The 23163-nt window shown below is 41.9% G+C and overlaps 1 protein-coding gene across 2 annotated transcripts; it reads right to left on the bottom strand.

Moving 5' to 3' along the window:
* Positions 1 to 724: 724 nt before the first annotated feature.
* LOC118792223 (histone H1-like) lies at positions 725 to 1437 on the bottom strand. 2 transcript variants are annotated; one of them, XM_036550014.1, is made up of 2 exons: positions 1016 to 1437; positions 725 to 946 (listed from the first exon to the last, which is right to left on the bottom strand). In XM_036550014.1, the coding sequence occupies exons 1-2, from the start codon at positions 1388 to 1390 to the stop codon at positions 725 to 727; spliced, it is 597 nt and encodes a 198-aa protein (XP_036405907.1). In that variant the 5' UTR covers positions 1391 to 1437. The 2 variants fall into 2 exon arrangements, with proteins under 2 accessions (XP_036405907.1, XP_036405906.1); XM_036550013.1 differs by having other exon boundaries at positions 725 to 1437.
* Positions 1438 to 23163: the final 21726 nt, after the last annotated feature.

Raw genomic sequence — 23163 nt, 5'->3', positions numbered from 1 at the left:
CTGAATTTATCTTGATGTGCAGCAAAAAATAATGTATGCTGTGTTTTTAATATTTCCTTATTATAGAAATGGATACTGTACTGGATGTGTATGTCGCGAACGAGTCGGATCTATGAGCTGGCCCCTCGACATGAACGATGGGAGCCGGCTCCTGTCTGAAAGCCGATTTCTTCTTCAATTGTTAATAAATACAAGACAATAATACGACGATCTTTTCGCCACACTGCTCGGCCACAGGCACTCCATGCAGACTGATTTATGCACGAGGACCAGAGGCACTGTTTAGTGTTTGTAGCGATTTACAACGTTCAATACACATGTATAATAGTGTTTGATGTTTTTACTTCAAAATTTTTTTTATACCAAACTTGATGTAGAATGGTGGTATTCTGAAAACTATAAGGTTTAGTATAATTACATTGAATAAGTGACATACGTGCACTCATAATCAATCATAGGTCATTGCTAAATTTCGCTTAAAAAGCCAGAAGTGGTAGGCTACTAAATGAACAGCCGTTTGGGAGCCGAAAGAACCGGATCCTATTGAGTGAGCCAAATGATCCGCCTCACTAAAAAGAGCTGGAATTCCCATCACTAATGGATACAAAGTTATCTAATTGGCAAATGTCACAGGGCAAAAACAGAAACAAATGGAAAGTTTCGCACTTTTAAGGACCATTGGGTGGCTCTTAAAAGAGCCTTTGTTAAACAAGACAAGATGTGTTTACTTCTTTTTCGGTGCCGATTTCTTAACTTTGACGGCCTTGGCCTTAGCGGCCTTGGGCTTCGCTGCCTTGGGCTTCGCTGCCTTGGGCTTTGCCACCTTTGTTTTGGCTTTCTTGGGACTTTTGGGGGCCTTCTTGGCTGCAGCAGGTTTCTTGGCTTTCTTAGGACTCTTCACTGCTTTTCTTGGGATAGCAGCCTTTTTCTCCTTCTTGGGTGACTTCTTAACAGCCGCGGGCTTCTTTGCCGCTGCCTTCTTGGGCTTTTTGGCAGCGGCGGGTTTCTTGGCGACGGGCTTCTTTGCTTTAGGAGCCGATTTCTTGGCGGGCTTCTTTTTTGCCACTTTTACCTGCTTTTTATTGAGCTTAAAAGAACCAGAGGCGCCCGTGCCCTTGGTTTGCAACAAGGTCCCCTTGGTCACCAGGCTCTTCACTGCCAGCTTGACGCGGGAATTGTTCTTCTCCACATCGTAGCCGCCGGCCGCCAGAGCTTTCTTCAGGGCGGCAAGAGACACCCCACTCCTCTCTTTAGAAGCGGACACGGCCTTCACAATTAATTCTCCCACGCTAGGACCTGTTTTTTTTGGCTTACTTGCGACTTTTTTCTTGGGTGCCTTGGCCGGGGTAGGAGCCGGGGGGGCGGCGGGAGGGGGAGCGACTTCTGCCATTCTTGTTGTTCCGTCTGTTCTTTCTTTCCAAGAAGCCACTTATAACAGACTCCTGCTCTAACTGCTCTGCACACTGAGGGAGGAGTGAATATAAATCCAACATGAGGACCTTGTAGATTCAATCTCTCTCGCAAAGCTTCTCTGGACTTCCGTAATCTCTCCACTTGTGTTTTCTCCTTCTGAACATCCGCCAAATAATCGACTACACAATCATTTTGCACGCGGAAAACACACGCCACAGAGACGCATTGCCTTTCTGTTCGCATTACACTCCTGTAACCTCTGAAGACGTTTTATATTTTCTTTCGATTTGCCCAAAACGTCGCCTCTTGGAGGGGTATCAGAGGCGCTCACATTGTTTTCCTGTAATATTTCCCACATAGAGCAGCTAAAACATTTAGTACACTTTAAAATAGCTTGTTATCCATTCACATAAGATCCATTTGTAGCCACAAAATACGATGCGAGTCCTGTGTTGTCTGAGCGTGAGCTTTAAATTGTACAGCTTTTGTGCCAATTAAAGCACACGGACACTTGCCTTTGCGTGGTACTGGCGGGGAGGTTGGGCACTCATGTGTTCTGGGGCCGTTTTATGCAATTGTGTATATCCACGGTTCTGAAACATATTTAGCGCTTACCATTAAGTATCCTTGTCTGACTGGATTCTCACCAGCACATTATTTCTCGTGAGAACTTATAGTCGAGAGTCATACAGTTAATAGTTGAGCCTACGTTTCTGTGACTCCTGACATACATCCTCGCGTATGTGGATTAAAGGCGTTTTCGATTCGAACTGCTCCCTTTCAAATACGTAAAACACACACATTTTGTCCACAATTTACAAGGGACCCCTCTAATTATACGAAACTATTATGGAAGCTGTTCAAAAGGCGCTCATAGCTGGCATCGTGCAAAATTAACATGCCTTGTTAAATTACATTATCTCGTTAATTGATCGATTTAACTCTTAATCCGTTTGATGATAGTAGCTGCTGTTGTATTCTTTTGTGAACTTGTGGAAAAAAACTTGGGGACGTTTTGAGCATTGCTATAAAAATCGATTGATCTTTCATTTGATTCTCGACGACACCCGACAGGTTGCCGGTTTGCGTTGTCGCCCATATTGGGTCTACTGTATTATTTATTTATTTAAAATTTATGCACCTTTATCCAGTCTGCCCTTGTAAAAGTTTTGCAGTAAAAAGAATGAGAAGACTGCACTCCCATGTTTAAAGTCACATCTGCTGCAGCTAAAGTACATTGTAAAATGACACCATGGTGCGACTTGTTCACTATAGTGTTGTGTTCAGTAATTTAACCACAGCACATTCGTTTTCCGAAGTGGGGGGGGGGGGGGGGGGGGCACCTTAGGCCCAATCTGCCTGACTGAACATAGGCTACATTTTTGTTGTTTAGTTGAATATTTTGAATAAAGTTTCTTTGTGCGTCTTGATTGCGGCAAAAATATCAAGTCTTACGCCGGCTGTCTTGTTTTATTTCCCATCACCGCTGACGAGCCGCGGTAGGCCTATTTAAAAAATGGTCTCAAGCAATGAGGTGTAGACTGTAATCCGCATTTCTCTCCATTCCGCCCTTCCATCTCCGTAAGTTTCCCCTTGGATCTGTCTTCTCCACACAGCCTATAATAGGCTGTATAAGGGCCCACTACAGGTCGTCGCCCCCTCTGCAGTGAGCCATCGACTCCACCCCTGGATAAACTGCAAATGCTGTCCACTTTCTTCCGTTTCTTACCCCCCAAACCAGCGAAGCTGGTCAGTCAGTGCGTGCCACTCCTGTCCTCCCCTTCCCAGACCCAGTTGAGCAGGTGCACAACCTCACACGCTACAAACCCACACACCACACAATTTCCTTCCTCCTTTCCTCCCCACACATAAAGAGAACCACTCTCTTCCATGCCAGGGGTAAGTCCTACCACCACGGAGGAGGCTCCACACATGCACACACACTCGCACGCACACCATGCAAGACACACACAGAACACAAAATATAAGGGGGGGGGACGTAGCTCGGCCCGCACCACCGTGCCGGGCCTCGCCTACGTCCCAAAATAAAAAATGAAACCAAATGCAAAAAGACAAAGCCCTCCGCGTCGCTCCTGTGGACGGGCTGGCAGCTCCGGCAGCGGCCCACGTCATCTTCTCGCTAGCCGCTTGTGCTGGCTCCGCGGGGTCTCTGAGGGAAACAGTTCGGCAGTCGGCCCGCCCTCTTTCCTCTCCACCTCGTGCCGGGGACTCACGCACACAGTTGCCGGTTCGCAGTGTAACCTCTCTCTCAACTGGGGGATCCACCTCCCAGGCACGCACTTTCGTGAGGTGGGGGCTCCTCGGTCCCAGGTGCATCCTGGAACTGTTAGTTGTCTCCCTTCTCCCTCAGGGACTCGCCACATACGCTCTTCTGGTCGCCGCTTTTTCTGGAGCCGCCAAAAAATACGCACACAAAGACAACCTCACATCCGCAAACCAAAAGAAAAACGAAATTAACTAAATGACAATCAAACTCCAAAATCCACCGGGTCACAACTCCTGGGGCTCAAACCAAATACAAAAGAAAACAAAACAAGCCGAAAGTAACCAACTTAAAATTCTGCTGTGCCGGCACGTTCAACAAAAAATAACCAAACAATAATTTGGCTCTGACTGCTGGAAGTAGGCTTTAGCTGTAGCTGCTCCACTTCCAACAGTAGGCTTCAGTCAGGTTGTCTCTTTTTGAATATATTCAAAAGCCATACTCTTCAGTGGAATATCAGAATCAGAACTCAGAATGAGACTTTATTGGCTAAGTATGCTTTTATACATACAAGGAATCTGACTCTGGTTCCAGTGTCTCTCATAGTGTGTTCACACAATGATTTTCAAGGTGACAACAACAAATACCATCCAACAGTACTACTACAACAAACAGCAAGAGTAGTGTAGGACACATACATGCAATGGCATAAGGATGGAATAAATGAGGTATATAAAAAATACAGATACTATACAATAAGTTAACAGCTTCCGCACAATAAGTTAAAGTGTACAGGAGTGCAGGCTGTGGGGCTGTACAATTAGTTATAGGCAGCTATTGCACTGTGAGTTGCTAGTCTAACAGTTCAAAAGTGTGATGGCTTGTGGGAAGAAGCTAATCCAGTGTTGGCTTGTTTTAGAGGGTAGTAATGTGAAGCGCCTGCCGGAGGGAAGGAGTTCAAATATGTGATGGCCAGGATGTGAGGGGCCAGCAATGATTTTGCCTGCCTGTTTCCTGGCTCTGGTATTGAAAAGATCTCCAAGTGTGGGCAGGTTAACTCCAACAATCATTTCTGCAGTCCTGATGGTGCAAGGTAGTTTGCTGATGTCTTTTTTGGTAGCAGAGCCAAACCAGACTGTTATGGAGGTGGTGAGGATAGACTCAATGATTGCTGTGTAGAACCTTACCAGCAATTCCTGTGACAGATTGAACTTCTTCAGCTGGTGTAGGAATTATATCCTCTGTTTGGCCTTTTTTGCAATGGAGACAGTGTTGGTATCTACTTCACGTCTTTAGAGATTGTAGTTCTCAGAAACCTGAAGGTCTCCACAGTCGAGACAGCACTGCCTAGTATGGTGAGCAGGGTCAGGGGTGTAGAATTTCTCCTGAAGTCCACCATCATCCCCATTATTTTGAGCATGTTCAGCTGTAAGTTGTTGTGGCTGCACCAGAGGGCCAGCTGTTCAACCTCCTGTCTGTATGCAGATTCATCACTGTCTCACATGAGACCAATGACTGTTGTGTCATCTGCAAACTTCAAGAGTTTCATTGAGGGTTCCTTGGAGGTGCAGTCATTTCTGTACAGGGAGAAGAGCAGTGGGACAGCACACAACGCTGTGGGGCACCAGTGCTGATTGTCCGGGTAGTGGATGTGAGTTTCCCCAGCCTCACTTGCTGCGTCCTGTCTGTGAGGAAGTTGGAAATCCATTGACAGGTGGGAGCAGGCAGAGTGAGTTGGGAAAGTTTGGAGTGGAGTAGTTCTGGTTTGATGTTGAACGCCAAGCTGAAGTCTGCAAACAAGATCCTTGCATAGGTCTCTGGGCAGTCAAGGTGTTGGACAATGTGGTGTAAACCCATGTTGACTGTGTCATCTACAGACCTGTTGGCCCGGTACGCAAATTGTAGGGGGTCTGTGATCTCCTTCAAGTGGGTCAGCACCAATCTCTCAAAGGACTTCATGACTACACAGGTGAGTGCAACAGATCCGTAGTCATTAAGTCCTGTGATACAAGGTTTTTTTGGGGACTGGCATAACTATGGAGCATTTGAAGCAGGAGGGAACTTCACATAGCTCAAATGACCTGTTGAAGATCTTTGTGAAGACAGGAGCCAGTAGATCAGCACAGACTTTCAGACAGGACAGTCAAACTGGGCCTGGTGCTTTCCTGATCCTTTGATGCTGAAAGAGTCTGGGAATGTCCTTTTCACAGATTCTCAGTGTAGTCTGGAGGGCAGGGGGTGAGGGGAGTATTGTTGTATGGGCAGGGTGAGAACTGGTGCTGGTGGGGGGCATAATTGTTGGTGCCAGGTATGAATTGAGTGGGTGAGGGGTGTGGCCATTGTCTCCTCGATCCAGCAGTAGAACGCACTTAGTTCTTCAGCCAGCTGACAATTCTCTATGGTGTGGGGGGATGAGGTCCTGTAGGCCTTTCCACACTGATGCTGGGTCATTGGCTGAAAACCCATTTTCTAGTTTTTAACTAAGTTAACAATTAAATCGGTGTGTAAACTCGCAAAACATCGTCGGACTAACTTTCTCTGGTCCCATCCCTATGTGGCGCGGTGACGAGATGTACAGCAGATTGTCGTCACTAAATCGCTGGCTGTCTGAGTGGTGTCCCTCTAATAATGTAGGCTTCATAGACAATTGGTACACCTTTTCGGGGAGGCCTGGTCTTTTAAAAAGAGATGGCATCCACCCCTCGAGGGAGGGCGCAGCTCTTATCTCTAAAAATTTGGCTTATAGTCTAAATATCTCAAAACCTTGACTCATCAGGGCAAAGGCCAGGCAGCAGACTTTCTGTCTTAAACAGACCTCTGCTTCTTCCCTTGAACCACCACTTAAATTTAGTTCCATAGAGACAGTGTCTGTCCCCCGATCTTCGGTCCCATACTGTTTAAAGAAATCTATTCGGGGCATTTGCCCTGAGAAGTTGATAAAAATTAAATCTGGTGAATCTGAAATTAATACCTGCAAACAAATGGTCCTTAGGATTGGGTTATTAAATATAAGGTCTTTAACACTCAAAGCAATGCTAATAAATGAATCGATTACTGACCATAAACTCGACATCCTATGTCTGACTGAAACTTGACTTAAACCAATGAATTTATTGCTTTAAATGAATCAACGCCTCCCACTTACAGTAAAAGTTACTTAAAGTAACTACCAGGTCCATGCCTCAACTGGAAGAGGTGGTGGTGTTGCCGCTGTATATAACTCTAATCTCTGTGCCACTTTTAAATCTGGCCATAACTTTAATTCATTTGAATTATTAGTACTTAGCTTTGCACATCCTGACAAGACTACATCTCAGGTGTTTACCCTAGTAATTGTTTGCAGGCCACCTGGCCCTTATACTGTTTTTTTTTTATCTGAATTTGCAGACTTTCTTTCCAGCCTGGTTGTCAACACAGAAAAGGTTGTGGTAGTGGGTGATTTCAACATTCATATGGACATGATCCCTTCAGAACAGCATTTTTGTCCATTATTGACTCCATTGTATTCTCTCAGTTTGTGGATAAACCCACACATTGCTGCAACCACACACTGGATCTGGCCCTCACTTATGGCACTGAAATTAACAATGTAGTAACCATGCCACACAATCCCGTACTGTCCGACCATTACCTGGTGACTTTCAACCTTCCGTTTGCTTGTTACATTAACTCAGAGTCCATATTTTCCCTCAGGCGCACCATCTCTTCTGCTACTACCAAAGCCTTTATTGATGAGCTCCCTGCATCATACAGTCTGAACAACGAAGAATATTTAAACTTATGCTCGAACCCTAGTTCAGCTAAAATAAATCAACTCACCGAAAATATTGAGTCCACACTGCGTAACACCCTAGATGCCGTTGTACCCCTTAAAAAGAGGAAAGTCCCATACAAAAAACTAGCACCCTGGTATAATGACCAGACCCGTGCTATCAAACAAACTGCATGGAAACTTGAAAGGAAATGGTCTTTCTCCTGGCCTGGAAAGAAAGTCTTCTAAGCTACAAGCATGCACTCACAGCTGCCAGATCGACGTATTTTTCTACCCTAATAGAGAAAAACAAGGACAATCTGAGGTATTTGTTCATCTCCAGACTAGTTAAGAGCCCTGCATCAGCCAACCCCTGCATTCCAGCAATTCATAGTAGTGATGACTACATGAATTTTTTTTTGACAGCAAAATCATAAAGATACATGACACAATTAAAAAAATCTCCTCTAATTCTGCCTCCAGCCTGGTCTGTCCAAACTCAGATAATGTAGAGATGTCCAATAGGCCAGCCACATGCCTAGACTCTTTCACACCCACTGAATTTAGCGACTTCTCCTCCCTAATTAATTCGTCTAAAATAAAGATAAAGATAAAGATTCTTTACTGTCATTGCACAGAGTGCAACGAAACTGTGTAGCAATCCTGGCAGTGCACATGACACATTACACATGACAAACAGCAATTAAGAATGATACCAGAGTTCTAGCAGATTTAAGAAGGAAAAAAAAGCATATATAAATAAAATATGCACAACATATAGAACAATAAGATAGAACAATAAAACATAATAATACGGTAAATAAACTTTAGCAGTGGCAGACATATTGCACATTGGAATATTGCACGTTTATTGTAATTAGATGTAAACATATATGCAGTGTACTGATAATGTAACTGCAAGTATTAAGTACTGAGTTTGGCAGTCTTCAGTTCTCATATGGCTCTGGTGTAGAAGCTGTTCCTAAGTCTGTTTTGTCAGTGATGGTGATGGACCTGAAGCGTCTGCCAGAGGGCAGCAGGTCAAACAGATGGATGTCCAGGGTGGGATGAGTTCTTTCAGAATGTTGGCTGCTCTACTGAGGCAGTGACCCACATAGCAGAGACATTTAGCCCAGATTTGGCGTGAAGCTTGGCACAGCTGGCACTGGCATGAGGCATATGAACCGAACATGGCCCAGGTGTGGCAGAGGTGGCACCATCTTTAAGGCGGCAAACAAGATATGGGCCAGTTGTTGAGCATAGTATTTGGCCCAGATGTCAAATTAGAACTGTGGGCCACATATGTATGGCCGGTCTTATCCTGCAGTTGAAAAGAATTTCAGATATTTTTGAAAAAGGTGCCAATATTTATTTAATACTTCCCTGACTTGTTTTGTAAAAAAATAAAAAATAAAAAAATAAAATAAAATTTAAAAATCCCCTTATCTTCTGAGTATTTTTTCTCTCTCACAGTACCACAGTAGCCCTTTTTTAAACGTTTTTCGAATATTTTTTTGTTCAGAATCATCATGTCATGATCCATCTGGTAGGGGATTGGCGCCACTCAAGCCGTCTTGAAATGCTTTAATGGAAAATTTACTTCCGGAGCCTGGCGTTAACGTGCCAACACCTTAGAAGAGCAACAACGGCATGTATTTGCATTTACGAATATAATTGCTACCGTATTTAATTCCATAGGACTGCCATGTGAAGTGAAATCTCTTATCCAGCCCACCAACGTATCGACTTTTTTTTTTTAATTTATCAACGTATCCACTCAGGCTGCGCAATGTACAGTTGACTGCAACGTCACCGGAACGAGTGTCCCGCCAAAGGTCGAGGCTGGTGACTCACTGCACTCATGGTCACAGACTGTGGACTGCCAGTTGCCCAACACACTCGGGATAATAACCAGCGAAGAAGTGGTAAGTGACAAACATTCATTTTATGTTTAGGAGAACGCTACTTTTTAGACAGTTCATTGGCAGCTAGCTTACAAAGACAACGTTCTGTCGGGAGTCTGGCTTGAATGTTAAAAGATGGGGCTAACAAGGTATAATCTAGCTAGCTAATGGTTATATTAAAATGCGGTTAATGAATGAATGCTATTTTGGGTTAAGCTGTTTTGCACTGAAATTTAGATTACATCAGATAACGGTATTCAATTCAAGTTAAGTGACATGCCTTGATATAGATTAATTTAAAATAAATTTGAAAAGTAACGGCAGGCATTTCGCGGCATTTGGAGAAGCACGCGCAACCATCACGCCATCACAGCCCTAAAATTTTCAAATATGCATTAAAATTTCAAATGTGCATTAAAAAATACTTTAAGTTATATGAGTATTTATATCACGACAGTGTCACTAATCTTGAAATGAATGATGGTATTATCTGATGTCATTAAATTTAATTGCAGAACAGCTTAGCCAAAAAATAGCATCTTGTCATTGACATTTCATTCTCGTTTTAAGCAATTAAAATATATTTATATATTAAATAATTTTGTAATGTGGAATATTCTTTGTCTGTTTCAGGTTGAAGGACAAAGGAAAGGAAGGGAGAGGAGAGGAGGGGACTGGAAGAGAGGAGAGGAAGAGAGATTGTCTGACAAATGACAGTTTTACAGTTTTGCAATTGGCTTGATGTGAAAAATCAATAAATATTTCTTCATACTACTGTCGTCGTTGAGGCATTTTTCACCTGGGCCAAATATGACAAGTGTGTGTATTAAGGAAGTGGCTTGCTTAAGGTTTACTTGAGGCTGACATCTGGAACCAGTGCTGAAACTTGTCTGGTCCAACATAGGGTCAGCTATGGTCATACAGCTGACTGAGATATGGCTCTGTCATGGACCATATGTGGCCCGTGGTCTGGCTACCAGATCTGGACCACCTGTGGACTGTAATTCATTGCTGTATTTGGGCTGAGTGTAAGTGGGCTGTGTGGCCCGTCACTGGGGCACACCAATTTTGCTATGTGGGAATGTCCAAATATTAAGATTCCTGTTGTGATTTGAGTGTACTGAAATGTATGAAATGGCAAAAGATGGTACACATTGTATTTATTATTAAGATTAAATTCAAATCTGTTATGTGAAGTGTATGTAATGAAATGTTTCTAAATCACTAGAATTACTTTAGGTGATTATACAGTATGTATTATGAATACAAAATTATGGAAAACAAGAACCAGATTTGTATAAGTCATTATGCTTGATATGCCAAGTGTGAAGTGGTAGTGTGTATATTGATTACATCATTGAAATTAATTTTGACATGTGACTTGCCTTGAAAATTAAAAAGGCTGGGTGGATATTATATGGGAAGTTTTAAAATGTATGGTTTTCCAAGAGTGTTCACTGAAATGTGTGTCTATGGAAAGTCTACTGAGCAAGTAAATGTTAATGTCCAGTGGAAATTCACTGTGGTATTAATTAAGGCTGCCTGCTTACAACCTTTATGGCTATAAATAAGACAACTATTTAATACTAGTTTATAAATAATTAAACAATATCTGCCAGTGCTTGTGACGATATTGTATTTTTCAAATGACAAATACTGTGAAGAGTCCTATTGAAATGCAAAAATCCAAGTAGGCTGTAGGCAAGTACCCAGATGAGTCACCAAGAACATCTTAGATAATCCCATGGCATTAAGAAGGAAACATGATATTTATAGAAGCTGTTAAAACCCAAGAGGGCACTACTGTTGTGGAGGAACACAATTTCATAACAGGTTAATTGTTAATTGCCAATTTGCAATTGTCTACTCGTCTGTCTTGAACCATTCTGTGAACCAGCACCTGGTTTAGTGTCCCCATCTGCCTAATTAAGGCTAGTTAAATACAGGTGTGTAGCTGGAGAGGGACATTCACCATTTTTCCAGCAGCCTGGTTCCGGCTGTGTGCTCAGGCTGGTTTTTCTTGTTTATTTAAAAAAAAAAAAAACTTTATTATTAATCAATTGTTTCATCTTCTTTTAGAATATCAAAGGTCAGTTGAAGTTTATAATATATCAATAATTCAATTCAATCTATCAGTCTAAACATTAAAATCAAATAGAGGTCCATATTTCTGGTATATCTGATGAAATTATAGATAAAAAAGACATGCTTTTTACATTATAAATACTGTGAAAATTTAACTAGTTAAAACTCACTGCAGGAAATATGGCTACGTCCAAAAATTTTAAAAAGAATTAAGAAAAATAACTCCCATGGAACATGACTTTATTTTAAAGCTTATGTAATTTGAAGGTGTCATGTTATGTATTCTGCTTTATCTGATGTAGTTTGATGTGTGTGTTATGTGGAGCAGTATAACCCAAGAGACAGACACAAAATTTTAAAGTAACAAAAAGAGATTGATTAAAAAGAAAAAGGGGTTAAGACAAAAAAAAAAAAACACAAAACATAGGCGAAAGCTCGTTCCATCCCCTTGAGTACAGCCAGAGAGCTCCTTTTATTGCTGGAAGTTGCCTGAATTTGGCAGTCATAATCTTCACCAGCAACATGAGGATGCAAGTGGCCAGCAGATGGGAGTGTTTAACTTGTTTTGTAGGCTGTAGGCCAAGACTGTGGCCAAGTCTCTCACTTTCCAGTTATGAACTTTCCTGTTGGTCATCTCTGTTCAGTCTCATTGTCAAATAACAGCATGACATGCTATGCATGACAGCACAATGCCAATTCTGCAATAAAACTAACGGTAATTCAGTAGTTTTGGTCTGAGAAGTAGTTAGCTACCCTTTACTGTGTTTATCACGTCGCATATTTACATACATACATAGCTGGTTTACTATCAATTTAAAAATGTGCTTGTCAGGACCCCTGAGAAGTGTAAAGCTGAAGAGGAGCAACAAGACAAGGGTGGCAAATACAGAGAGCAGATTTCTTGAGAAGTGTTCTTAGCATGCGAGAAGAAGCTGGATGTTGTTTGAAGTTGGATGAAGCTGGAAGTTGGATGTTTGTCTGGCTAGCTAACTAGCTAGCTAGGGGTAGTAGCAAACATCACTGTGGTTTAGCTGTCAGCTTTAGATGTAACGTTAGCTTGCTGGCTAGCTATCTAGACTCAGTTACTACATTACGTTGCTGACTTTACCATACAGATGTGTACTTTGCAGGATTCAGTCAAAATGTAACCTTATTTGCTCTGTAACATTTTGCCTCTGAAGCTTTAAAAGTCGAGTACATCTTGCAGTTTGTTAATTAGAGAAAGCTTCAGGAATTTTAGATCTACAGCATGTCAGGACAATTGCTACCACATGAAGAAGGATCCATGTAAAATATTTATTTGTAAGTTCAAGCCTCACAAACACACACAAGGGCATACAAACAAATACAAAAAAGAAAAAGAAATCCAAATCCCAGTGCCATGGTACAGCACTTTCCCAGCCACCCACAGCACCAAAACCCTTACAGTAACATGCAAACACCACTCCATACAAAAACACATGCATGATAAAGCAAATTATGTGCTCTCACCCACTACAGTGAAGCAGTGTCAACAATCACCATGCCAATGAATAGAACTGCTGCTGTGGGTAATATTGCAGACAGTAGACCTGCAATTTTCTGCCAGTAAACATTAATATTAACATTTGTTAATACAAGGTTTTGAAATACAATACCAGCTATCACAGAAAGGAAGAACGTGAGTTGGGGGAAGCAATGCAGCCAGTTATATGAAAATGCAGGACCACCACTTACATACAGCAATGTGTTACTCAGTAGCAAGAAAATGCGGAGTGTGATTGCGACCCGGCAGTGAAAACGTGCTAACGTATATGAGACGATTGCTACAACATGGCTAAGTGGTTGCCAGGGTGTTGCTAGTGTAACCGGCTCAATTTGTACTCTGCGATGTATTTTTAAAGACGGAGACCCACGACGACGTAGCTGCATTCGCATTTATTGCCAGTCATCTGCATAAGAGTGCATATAACAGAAAAGAAGCGGATCCACGATGTGGAATGAACGTTTCCACCTCGATCATTAGAGCGTACAGTAAAAAGGGGGCGCCGTACAGCGCAACGAGGGAGCAGCGCAGGTGGCTAACACATACACCTACGTGGACCAGATACATAATAATGATACGTATAGCCTAGTGATTAAACAAAACGTAATCAAATGTGATCGCCATATCTTTATACTTTCTAAAATAAAGTATACAGAAACAAAATGTTTGTAAAAGTAAAGAAAATCAATGCATACCTGCATAAGAGTGCATATAACAGAAAAGAAGAGGATCCACGATGTGGAATGAACGTTTCTACCTGTCAATAAACCATCGCAGCAATCACTCTCAATAGCCCCGACGACACAACCATCAAACACTCGATTCGGCAATATTTTTTTTTTTATAATGAAACATCCATGTTACCAAATTCATGTTTGACTTTGACAAGCCAGCCAAATTTTAGCAAGCTAGCTGATTGACAGCCTGCAGCTTGCAGTGAGCTTGTCAATCGTTTAGCATGTGATGTCGGAATACGATCGAATGTATTAAAAATAAGTCAAAATCGAAATTTGCACTCAATACACAGATAATAAAACCATACAGAACCTATGTGACACAGGGGATTATACATGTTGATAGTGTTACAGTATCCTGCTACAGCAGGTGGTTGCTAGGGTGAACAATATGGTCGCTGGGGCATTGCTAGGGCGATCCTGGGTGGTTGCCAGGGTGTTGCTAAGTAGTTGCTAGGTGGTTGCTAGGGTAAACAATATGGTCACTGGGTGTTGCTAGGGCGATGCTGTGTGGTTGCTACGGTGTTGCTAAGTGGTTGCTAGGGTAAACAATATGGTTGCTAGGGACACACCCACCTTTGGTGAGTGTTGGGTCACATGACCCAAAGAGGCATATCAGGTCCCATGGCTATTGGTTAAATGGTGACCAAGTGGTAAGACTTTGAAAAATGAACTGAAGTGAATGGAAGGATGGAGGGATGAATAAACAAGTAAAAGATAAGTGCAGATCAGTATGGGTTTCAATAAGTGTTAGGTGGCATGACCTAAGCCAGCATATGAGGTAATGTCACCGTAAGCTAAAAGGTGACACGAAAAGCAGTAAGACTTTGAAAAATGAATTCAATGGGAGGATGGAGGGATGTGTGAACAACAAAAAGATGAGTGTGGGTCAAGACAGTCTTGGATGAGTGTTGGGTGATTTGTCCCAAGGCAGCATATGTGGTACGGTGGGTGTCAGGCCAAAGGTGAACAAGCGGTAAGACCTTAAAAATTAACTGAGGAGCTAAAAGACATGCGTAACAGTCTTGAATTTGCCCACAATCAAATCGAAACACTACAAAAATTCAATCAGGAACTGCAAACTAATGTTACAACACTCACCCAACAAATGCAAAACATCACTGCCGAAAACAGACAGATGAAAGAAACAATTCTAGACATCCAAACACGCTCAATGCGTGATAACCTCATCTTCTCAGGCATTCCAGAAACCTCACCCGACAATCTAGAACTGCAGAACAAAAACTTCATGCTAACTCAACTCAAACTGCCCAGCGACGTTGTCCAAAACATCACCTTCCACCAAGTTCACCGTCTCGGCAAACAACAAGAGCACAATAAAGCTAGGCCCATCATCGCAAAATTCAAACACTATCAACAAAAAGAACTGGTCAAAAGCAAAGGAAAACAACTCAAGAACACCACTTATGGAATGAATGATCAGTTCCCACGGGAGATAAACGAACGACAAAAAGTTCTCTACCCCATATTAAAGGAAAACCGAGGAAACAACATACGTGCAGTGAATTAGGCTACCTTCTCTGACACCTCTGTAGGCCTACAGCATTATTAGCTAGCCCATCGCCTACACTTCTCCTGAGCTAACCATTCTTTTTTTTTAAATCTCTTCTTTGTTTTGCTTGTTTACTGCCCCTTAGCACCTTTCTCAATCCCCCCTTCTCTCTCTCTCTGTCTCTCTCTTTGTCTCTCTCTCACACACACACATACACGCACGCACACACGCGCACTCTCTCTCTCTCTCCCTCCCCCTCTCTCTCTTTCTCCCTCTCCCTCTCTCTAATCAACTATAATCTCTGATAAGGCATGTACTTCTCTCTTTGTATTGCTTGTTTATGTCTTGTTCTCTCGTCAGTCCTTGTCTGCATATGTAGGATCCCCTTGTCTAGCGTCTGTCTATCAGTTTTGTGTTCATGGTTGACATCACAACTACCTCTCAGCTTAACTCCATGCACAAATGCTGGAAAACATGTTATGCGAGACATAAGACATATCCACCAAACACTAACAACCAAAAACACGTACGTTATATTCCTTCAATCCAACCCCTTTCCCTGTCTTTCTCCTTCAACACTTTCCCCACTTCTTCATTGCTTCACTTCTTCCTTAACCCATACATGCATACAGCTAGCCCACAACTTAGATATACCTGACATGCATACATGCAACCACTTAACTTGATAACATGGAATATACATGGCTTCCGTACTCAATCCAAAAGACTTAAAGTAATTAACCATCTCATAAAATTAAAGGCTGATATTTGTCTTTTACAGGAAACACACTTAACAGACACAGAAGTACAGTCCAATTCAAACAACCTCATTATAGCTGGAGACTTCAATACCATCATTAACCCCACAATCGACCGCTCCAGCACCTCTGGCAACTCAAAGAGCTGGCACTCTACTGACATAATAAAGCAATAAATGGAGGACTATGGCCTTAGCGATAGTTGGGGAATGAGAAACCCGTCTTTAAGGGAATATTCATACTTCTCATCAGTTCACCAATGTTCATCTAGAATCGACCTATTTATTGTCAGTAACTCGCTTATACCCAAGATTTCAAATAACACAATTCACCCAATCGTGATCAGTGATCATGCTCCTATCCCTCTGTCTATAAATACACAAACATATGTTAAGACTCCAACAAGATGCCGCTTCAATACCTCACTGCTCGAAGACCCCAATTTTATAACATTCATAAGGCGAGAGTGGGCATTCTTTCTGGAGATGAATGACTCTCCAGACACCTCACCATCACTGCTATGGGAAACTGGGAAAGCCTTAATCACAGGAAAAATCATATCATACTCTTCACATAGGAAAAAACAGCAACAACAATTGGAAAATACAATAGAACAAAGAATCAAACACTTAAACAAAATATCCTGCAATCCCAGTGAACCAAAACAAAATGAATTAAAAGAACTCCAAACACATATTGAAGATATCATACAGAAAAAAACACAGTTTCTAATTCATCAACTGAAATATAATGGTTTTCAATACAGTAATAAAGCAAACAGTAAATATTTGGCAAATCTACTCCAACACAAAAAAGAGAAATCAATCATCCCATCCATCTTGGACTCCACAGGAACCATCACTCAGAACCCGCAAGATATAAACAACGTATTTCGAAACTTTTACAGCAATCTTTACTCCTCTGCTCACCAACCCACACAATTTGAAATTGATGCTTTCCTTAACAATCTGACCTTACCGAAACTAGCTGCTGAACAAATTAATTTTCTAGATGCACCCCTTAACCTCAGTGAACTCACCACAGCTCTCAACGACATGCCAAGTAACAAATCTCCCGGACCAGATGGATTACCAGCAGAATTCTACAGACACTTTTGGGACATATTATCACCACTATTCAACAGAGTAATTACAGAAATAAAAACCTCTTCCACCATACCCACACACATGAATACTGCTGCTATGACATTACTATTAAAACCTAACAAAGATCCGACTCACCCCTCTAGCTACCAACCTTTTTCACTAATGAATACCGACTTGAAAGTTATCACCAAAGCGCTAGCAACCAGAATAGAAACAGTCATCCCCACGCTCATTCACCCAGATCAGACAGGCTTTATAAAAATTAGACACGCTACAGATAATATATGCAGACATTTCAACCTAATCAATATATCACAACAAACCCAACAGAAAACCATTATCATTTCACTTGATGCAGAAAAAGCTTTTGACAAGGTAAATTGGTCCTTTTTATTCAACACATTACACAAGCTTGGTTTTGGGGAGTCGTTCATCCACTGGATTACAACACTGTACACTTCACCCAGAGCCACCATTAACACTAACGGAATCACTTCACCAAGTTTCACACTGCACCAGGGCACCAGACAGAGATGCCCACTCTCTTTGCTATTTTCATTGAACCTCTCGCAGCAGCAATACGACAGAACAGCAAAATCCAAGGAATTCAGGTAGCCAACACACAACATAAAATCAGTCTATATGCAGATGATCTACTACTCTACTTACAGAACCCATACGTATCACTTCAAGAAACTTTCAATACCATCAATAAATTCTCAAAAATTTCACATTACACTATAAACTGGAATAAATCAGTCGTATAACCCCTCTCAGAGGATGCCTGGGATTCTGGAGCTCAGGGCTCTCCCCTCTCTCTTCACACTGGCAACATCAAGTACCTAGGGGTTAATATCTCCCCCAGGCTGTCAGAGCTCTTTAACCTCAATTATACTCCCCTCCTCAGAAAAATTGAAGATGACTACAAATGCTGGACCAAACTCCCTCCCTCCCCCACACTCATCGGAAGAATTGCCACAGTCAAAATGAAAACCCTACCCCAAATTAACTACCTATTTTCTATGATCCCCACTACCCCTACAGATAAATGGTTTAAAACACTCAATTCATTAACAACACAATTTTACTGAAAAAACCAAAAACCCAGAATTTCACTCTCAACACTACAAAATAAAAAATCATATGGGGGGCTCGAGGCACCAAACTTCCTTCACTACTTCCTCGCAAATCAATTACTGTACTTAGTCAAATGGATCCAAATCTGAGCTACAGAATCCCACCATCCTCAACACTGTCTCCTTGGTGATATCTCCAAAGTTCACATCCCATCAAAACTCAGGAATCCGTTGCTCATTTCTCTAACTGTCGCTAAGAAAGTAGTCCTCCAAAACTGGAAATCAAGGAAATCCTGTCACATCACTCACTGGACTAATCTAATTTCAGAATACATTTCAATGGAAAAAAGTAATGCTCACAAAAAGAACCAAATATCAGCCTTTGAAGACATTTGGTACCCATTTCTAACTTTTCTAAATTCAATCCAAACATAACTACAAGCCGTGTATATTACCAGACACAAACCCCCCTGCTCCCCTTTTCCTGGTGCCCCCCTCTGCCCACCCCACCTCACCCCCTGACCCCTAGCTTTCCTACTCTCGGTTCATACCCCCTCTTTTTTTTATTTACTTATTTTGCCTATCAGTTACCACAATTAAACATACACATAGACATGTCACTTATACTCTTGCAGAAGATATCTGACAACCTCTTTCAGCATCCCTAAACCGTGACCACCCAATATGAATCATACTTTCTTTACTGTCATAACAAGATTCGTTCAAACAGAACTTTAAATGATGCGTAAACTTACATTTGCAAACGGAAATGATGTACGTGTTTATTTGCATATAGAGCGGAGAAGTGAGATCCGATCACAGGTGGTCAATCGAGAGGCATGTGGAGAGGCATTTTAATGCCAGGTGTGAACAGACGTATTTAGAGCTGTCCACTTGTGATCGGATCACCCAATGTAATGTATGGACGAGACATGCACACAAGATGGAGGCTTCTCAACCTGAGACTTTACTTTTACTTCACTCAAATACATTGTACTACGGGTGCCCGCTGGTAACATACATGACATCCCCTTTCTTTGAGTTTTTTTTTTTTTTTTTTTTGAAGAACAGAGATGACAATCCATCAGTAGAATATGTTAACAGAAACAATGTCACACATTGTCACATGAACAATGCGCACTAAGTGCCAACAAGCAGCGTGTAAGTAGTATACAACTTGCTTTTAAAACAACCTATGCTGCCTATATTTGTGGGAAAACAAAAAAAAAATATTCACATAATTTCACATAGCATCTTGGCTTAACAAACAGTCTTTTAACCTTTTAATGTCTCTTGTGTGTGCTTATGTGCATTATGAGATAGCGTGAGAGTGTGCATGAATGAGCAGTGTTTTCAGTCTTTGTACCTTGCTGGCAATTTTACTTGTCTACCTTCTTGTCACCTCTTGTGTTGTGTTGTTTCAACTGAACCTCTGGTGGGTCAGTCTGTTTTGTGAGTGCAAGCTCAGATGGTTCAGAGTGGCTAACATCTGGTTGAGGATTGATGTCTGCATCAGCTGTTGTTGTTGTTGTGAACGTTTTCTCTCCAGTCTTCAGGAGGTGTTTTCTGTTTCTCCTTTAGGTCCTTCCATCTGGTGATTGAACAATGAATGATCTTGGTTGATCGTGTCTCTTCATTACAACAGCAAGTTGCCATTCATCTCCTCTCTGCATTCTCACAATTTCCCCTGTGTGTAGGTCTGGAAGGTATGTAGTTTGCCTGTTGTAGTATCTTTTTTGTTTGAGTTGTTTCTCCTTTAGCTTGTTTCCAATCTGAATTTTGCTTTCAGGTGACAACAGTGTGGTGGTAGTAGGAAGTCTGTACTTCAAGCGATGACCCATTAGGAGCTGTGCAGGTGAGTAACCTATGCCTTCCAATGGTGTGTTGCGATATTCCAACAGTGCAATATAGGGATCCCCTTTGCCATCTTGTGCTTTTTTGAGAAGATTTTTGATTGTTTGAATAGTTCTTTCAGCTTGCCCATTTGACTCAGCACTTCCTGGGCTTGGAGTGACATCGTGTTGGAACTCCCAGTCCTTTGCAAACTTACTGAACTCAGCACAGGCATATTGAGGTCCGTTGTCAGATACTACGACATCTGGTATGCCATGTCTGACAAAAATGGACTTCATTGACATGATGAGACTCTGTGCAGTAGTGTCCGTTAGCTTGTTGATCTCTTGATTACTTGGAGTAATAATCCATACACAGAAAGTACTCAAATCCATTGTGGCGGAATAGATCTGTTCCAATCTTGGACCATGGTCTTTCTGGTAATTTATGTGGCATGAGAGGCTCTCTAGGATTGTTGTTTTTGTTGGCATTGCATACAGCACACTGTGACACGACATTCTCTATTTGGGCTGACATGCCTGGCCAATACAAAATGTCCCTTGCTCTCTCTTTGCATTTTACTACTCCGAAGTGTGATTCATGGATCTTGTTCAACATTTCTTGTCGCAACTGATTTGGCACAATGAGCTTGGCAGTTTTGAACAGCAGGCTTGATGTGTAACTTATTTCCTCTTTGAATGTCCAGTATGCTTGAATATCCTTGGGAGCAGCATTTTTCTTTTTGGACCAGCCATTCATGATCATTGTGCGTAGCTGTTGCATCTCAGGATCAGTAGCTGTTGCATTTCGGAATGTGGTCAACTTCTCCTCTGATATAGGTAGCTGTGGTGTGATCCAGTTGACTTCCAGCTCTTCGCCTAGCAAGTCTTCAGTCTGCTCGTTCAGGTATGCACGACTTAGTGCATCTACAATGTGCATTTCTTTGCCTGGTTTGTAAACCACATTGAGATTGTACCTCTGAAGTCTGAGTAACATCCTCTGCAACCTTGGTGGGGCTTTGTGCAGTGTTTTCTTGAATATGGTCTCTAGGGGCTTGTGGTCACTCTCTACTAGGATTTCCTTGCCATGATGAAACTTCTTGCAGCCATACACAATGACAAGTAGCTCCTTCTCGATCTGTGCATATTGGCACTGTGCATCAGTAAGTGCACGAGACCCATAAGCTACAGGATTTTCATCTTGGAGGATCACAGCTCCAATGCCCTCAGAGCTAGCATCCACAGACAGTGTGACTGGTTCTTTTACATCATAGAATTTCAGTGTCGGTGCGTTTATCAGCAGCATTTTCAGCTTCTCAAAACTTTGTGCCTGGCTGTCTTCCCAATGCCATTGAACTTCATCCTCATGCAGTTTCCTGGGAGGGGCACTTACCTCTGACAGGTTGGGAATGAACTTGGACAGGTATTGAACCATGCCTATGAATCTCATCAGAGCTTGTCTGTTTTCAGATGGGTGTATTTGTGCCACAGCTCTCACTTTCTCCAGATCTGGATTGAGACCTTCTGCAGATAGGATGTGTCCAATGTACCAGATTTCTGATATTCTGATTTTGCATTTGCTTTTGTTGAGTTTGAGATTCCATTCTCTTGCCCTTTTCAACAGCTGAATGAGTCTGTGATCGTGTTCTTCAACTGTTTCTCCCCATACTAGGACATCATCGATGATGTTCACAACGCCATCCAAGCCTTCAATCATCTGTGCTATTGCACACCGGAAAACTTCTGAGGCAGATGACACCCCAAAGGGAGGATGAAGAAATCTGAATCTGTGTGTTGAATGTGCAGAGCTTGGAGCTTTCATCGTCCAATTTGATCTGCCAGAATCCTTGATTAGCGTCAAGCACAGAGAAAATTTTAACCTTCGGCATGCTGGATACCACCTCCTCTACTGTGCGTAGTGGGTAGTGCTCACGTTTAATGGCTCTGTTGAGGTCCTGTGGGTCAATGCATATCCTGATCTTATGTGGCTTTACAACAGTGACCATACTGTTTACCCAGTCGGTTGGTTCATATTGTCTGGTAATCACACCCAATTGCTCTGTTCTGTGCAGTTCTTCTACAATCTTGTCTTTCAGTGCAACAGGAACATTTCTTGGTGGATGTATTACAGGTGGAACCTTTGGGTCTATGTGGATGCGGTGATGTCCTGGTAGACAGCCAAGACGAGTGACCAGGTCACTGAAGTCTTTCAGAAGATCATCTTCGGTTTTAATTTCATGCACTCTTTTGACCATGCCTAATTTTTCACGTTTCTCGTCCCAGTATTGTTGGTGCATCAAAGTAAATGACTTGAAATTCAATTTCACGTCTTCGGTTTTTGTATTCACAGTTGAGTGTTGCTTTACCAGCTGGCAACATCTGGTGGCGAGAATAGGTAAGCAGTTTGTAAACTGAGTTTTTAAGCTTTGTGCTAATTCCAAGTGATTTGAAGACTTTTTCAGATATCACATTGCACTCAGCGCCAGTGTCAAGTTTGAAGATGACATTTTTGTTGTCCATCTCTTTCTCTCATTTTGGGTTTCAGTTGTGACAGTTTCAATATTCTGCAGCTTTTCAGCTCTTTTTATTTCTTCAGTTCCTATGAAGAAATCATCTTCATCTGCTTTCTGTTCAACTGCATGTAGTTTCTTCGTTGTATTGCCCTGACCTCTAGCCATTCTACACACTTTTGCGAAGTGATTCTTTTTATTACAGGCTTTACATATCTGACCATAGGCTGGACATTGCTTTTGACCATGTTCATAGCCACATCTTGAGCAGTTTGAGTTGGCTTTTTTGTTTTCTGCCATTTTTGCTCTGCCTTTGCGTACGGATTGAACTGGTTTCGTTTTGCTTCTGTCCGCCTTTTTTGCATGTTTGACACTCCTAATTTTGTTTATTTCAACTTCTTCGTTGAGCACTTTTACTTGGTTGGATGTCATTTCATTAGCATGACAGATATCTATGACCCTTTTTAAGATGAGATCTGTTTCTCTTAACAATCTTGTACGTGCTTGGTCTTCTCTAATTCTGCAGACAATTCTGTCTCTTATCAACGAGTCATGGAGATCACTGAACTCACAGTCTTTTGCCTTGTTCTTTAGGTCGGTCAGGTATGCATCGATGCTTTCTGTTGAACCCTGAGCTCTCGTGAAGAACAGGTGACAGATATAAGGTAAGTTCTTTCTTGGCTCACAGTACTCTGAATTTTTGTTTTAGTACATCTAACTTATCTATTTCAC

This window comes from Megalops cyprinoides, chromosome 17 (assembly GCF_013368585.1).
Source record: "Megalops cyprinoides isolate fMegCyp1 chromosome 17, fMegCyp1.pri, whole genome shotgun sequence".
NCBI classification, from domain to species: Eukaryota; Metazoa; Chordata; class Actinopteri; order Elopiformes; family Megalopidae; genus Megalops; species Megalops cyprinoides.
This window is presented reverse-complemented; position numbering and strand designations above follow the sequence as displayed.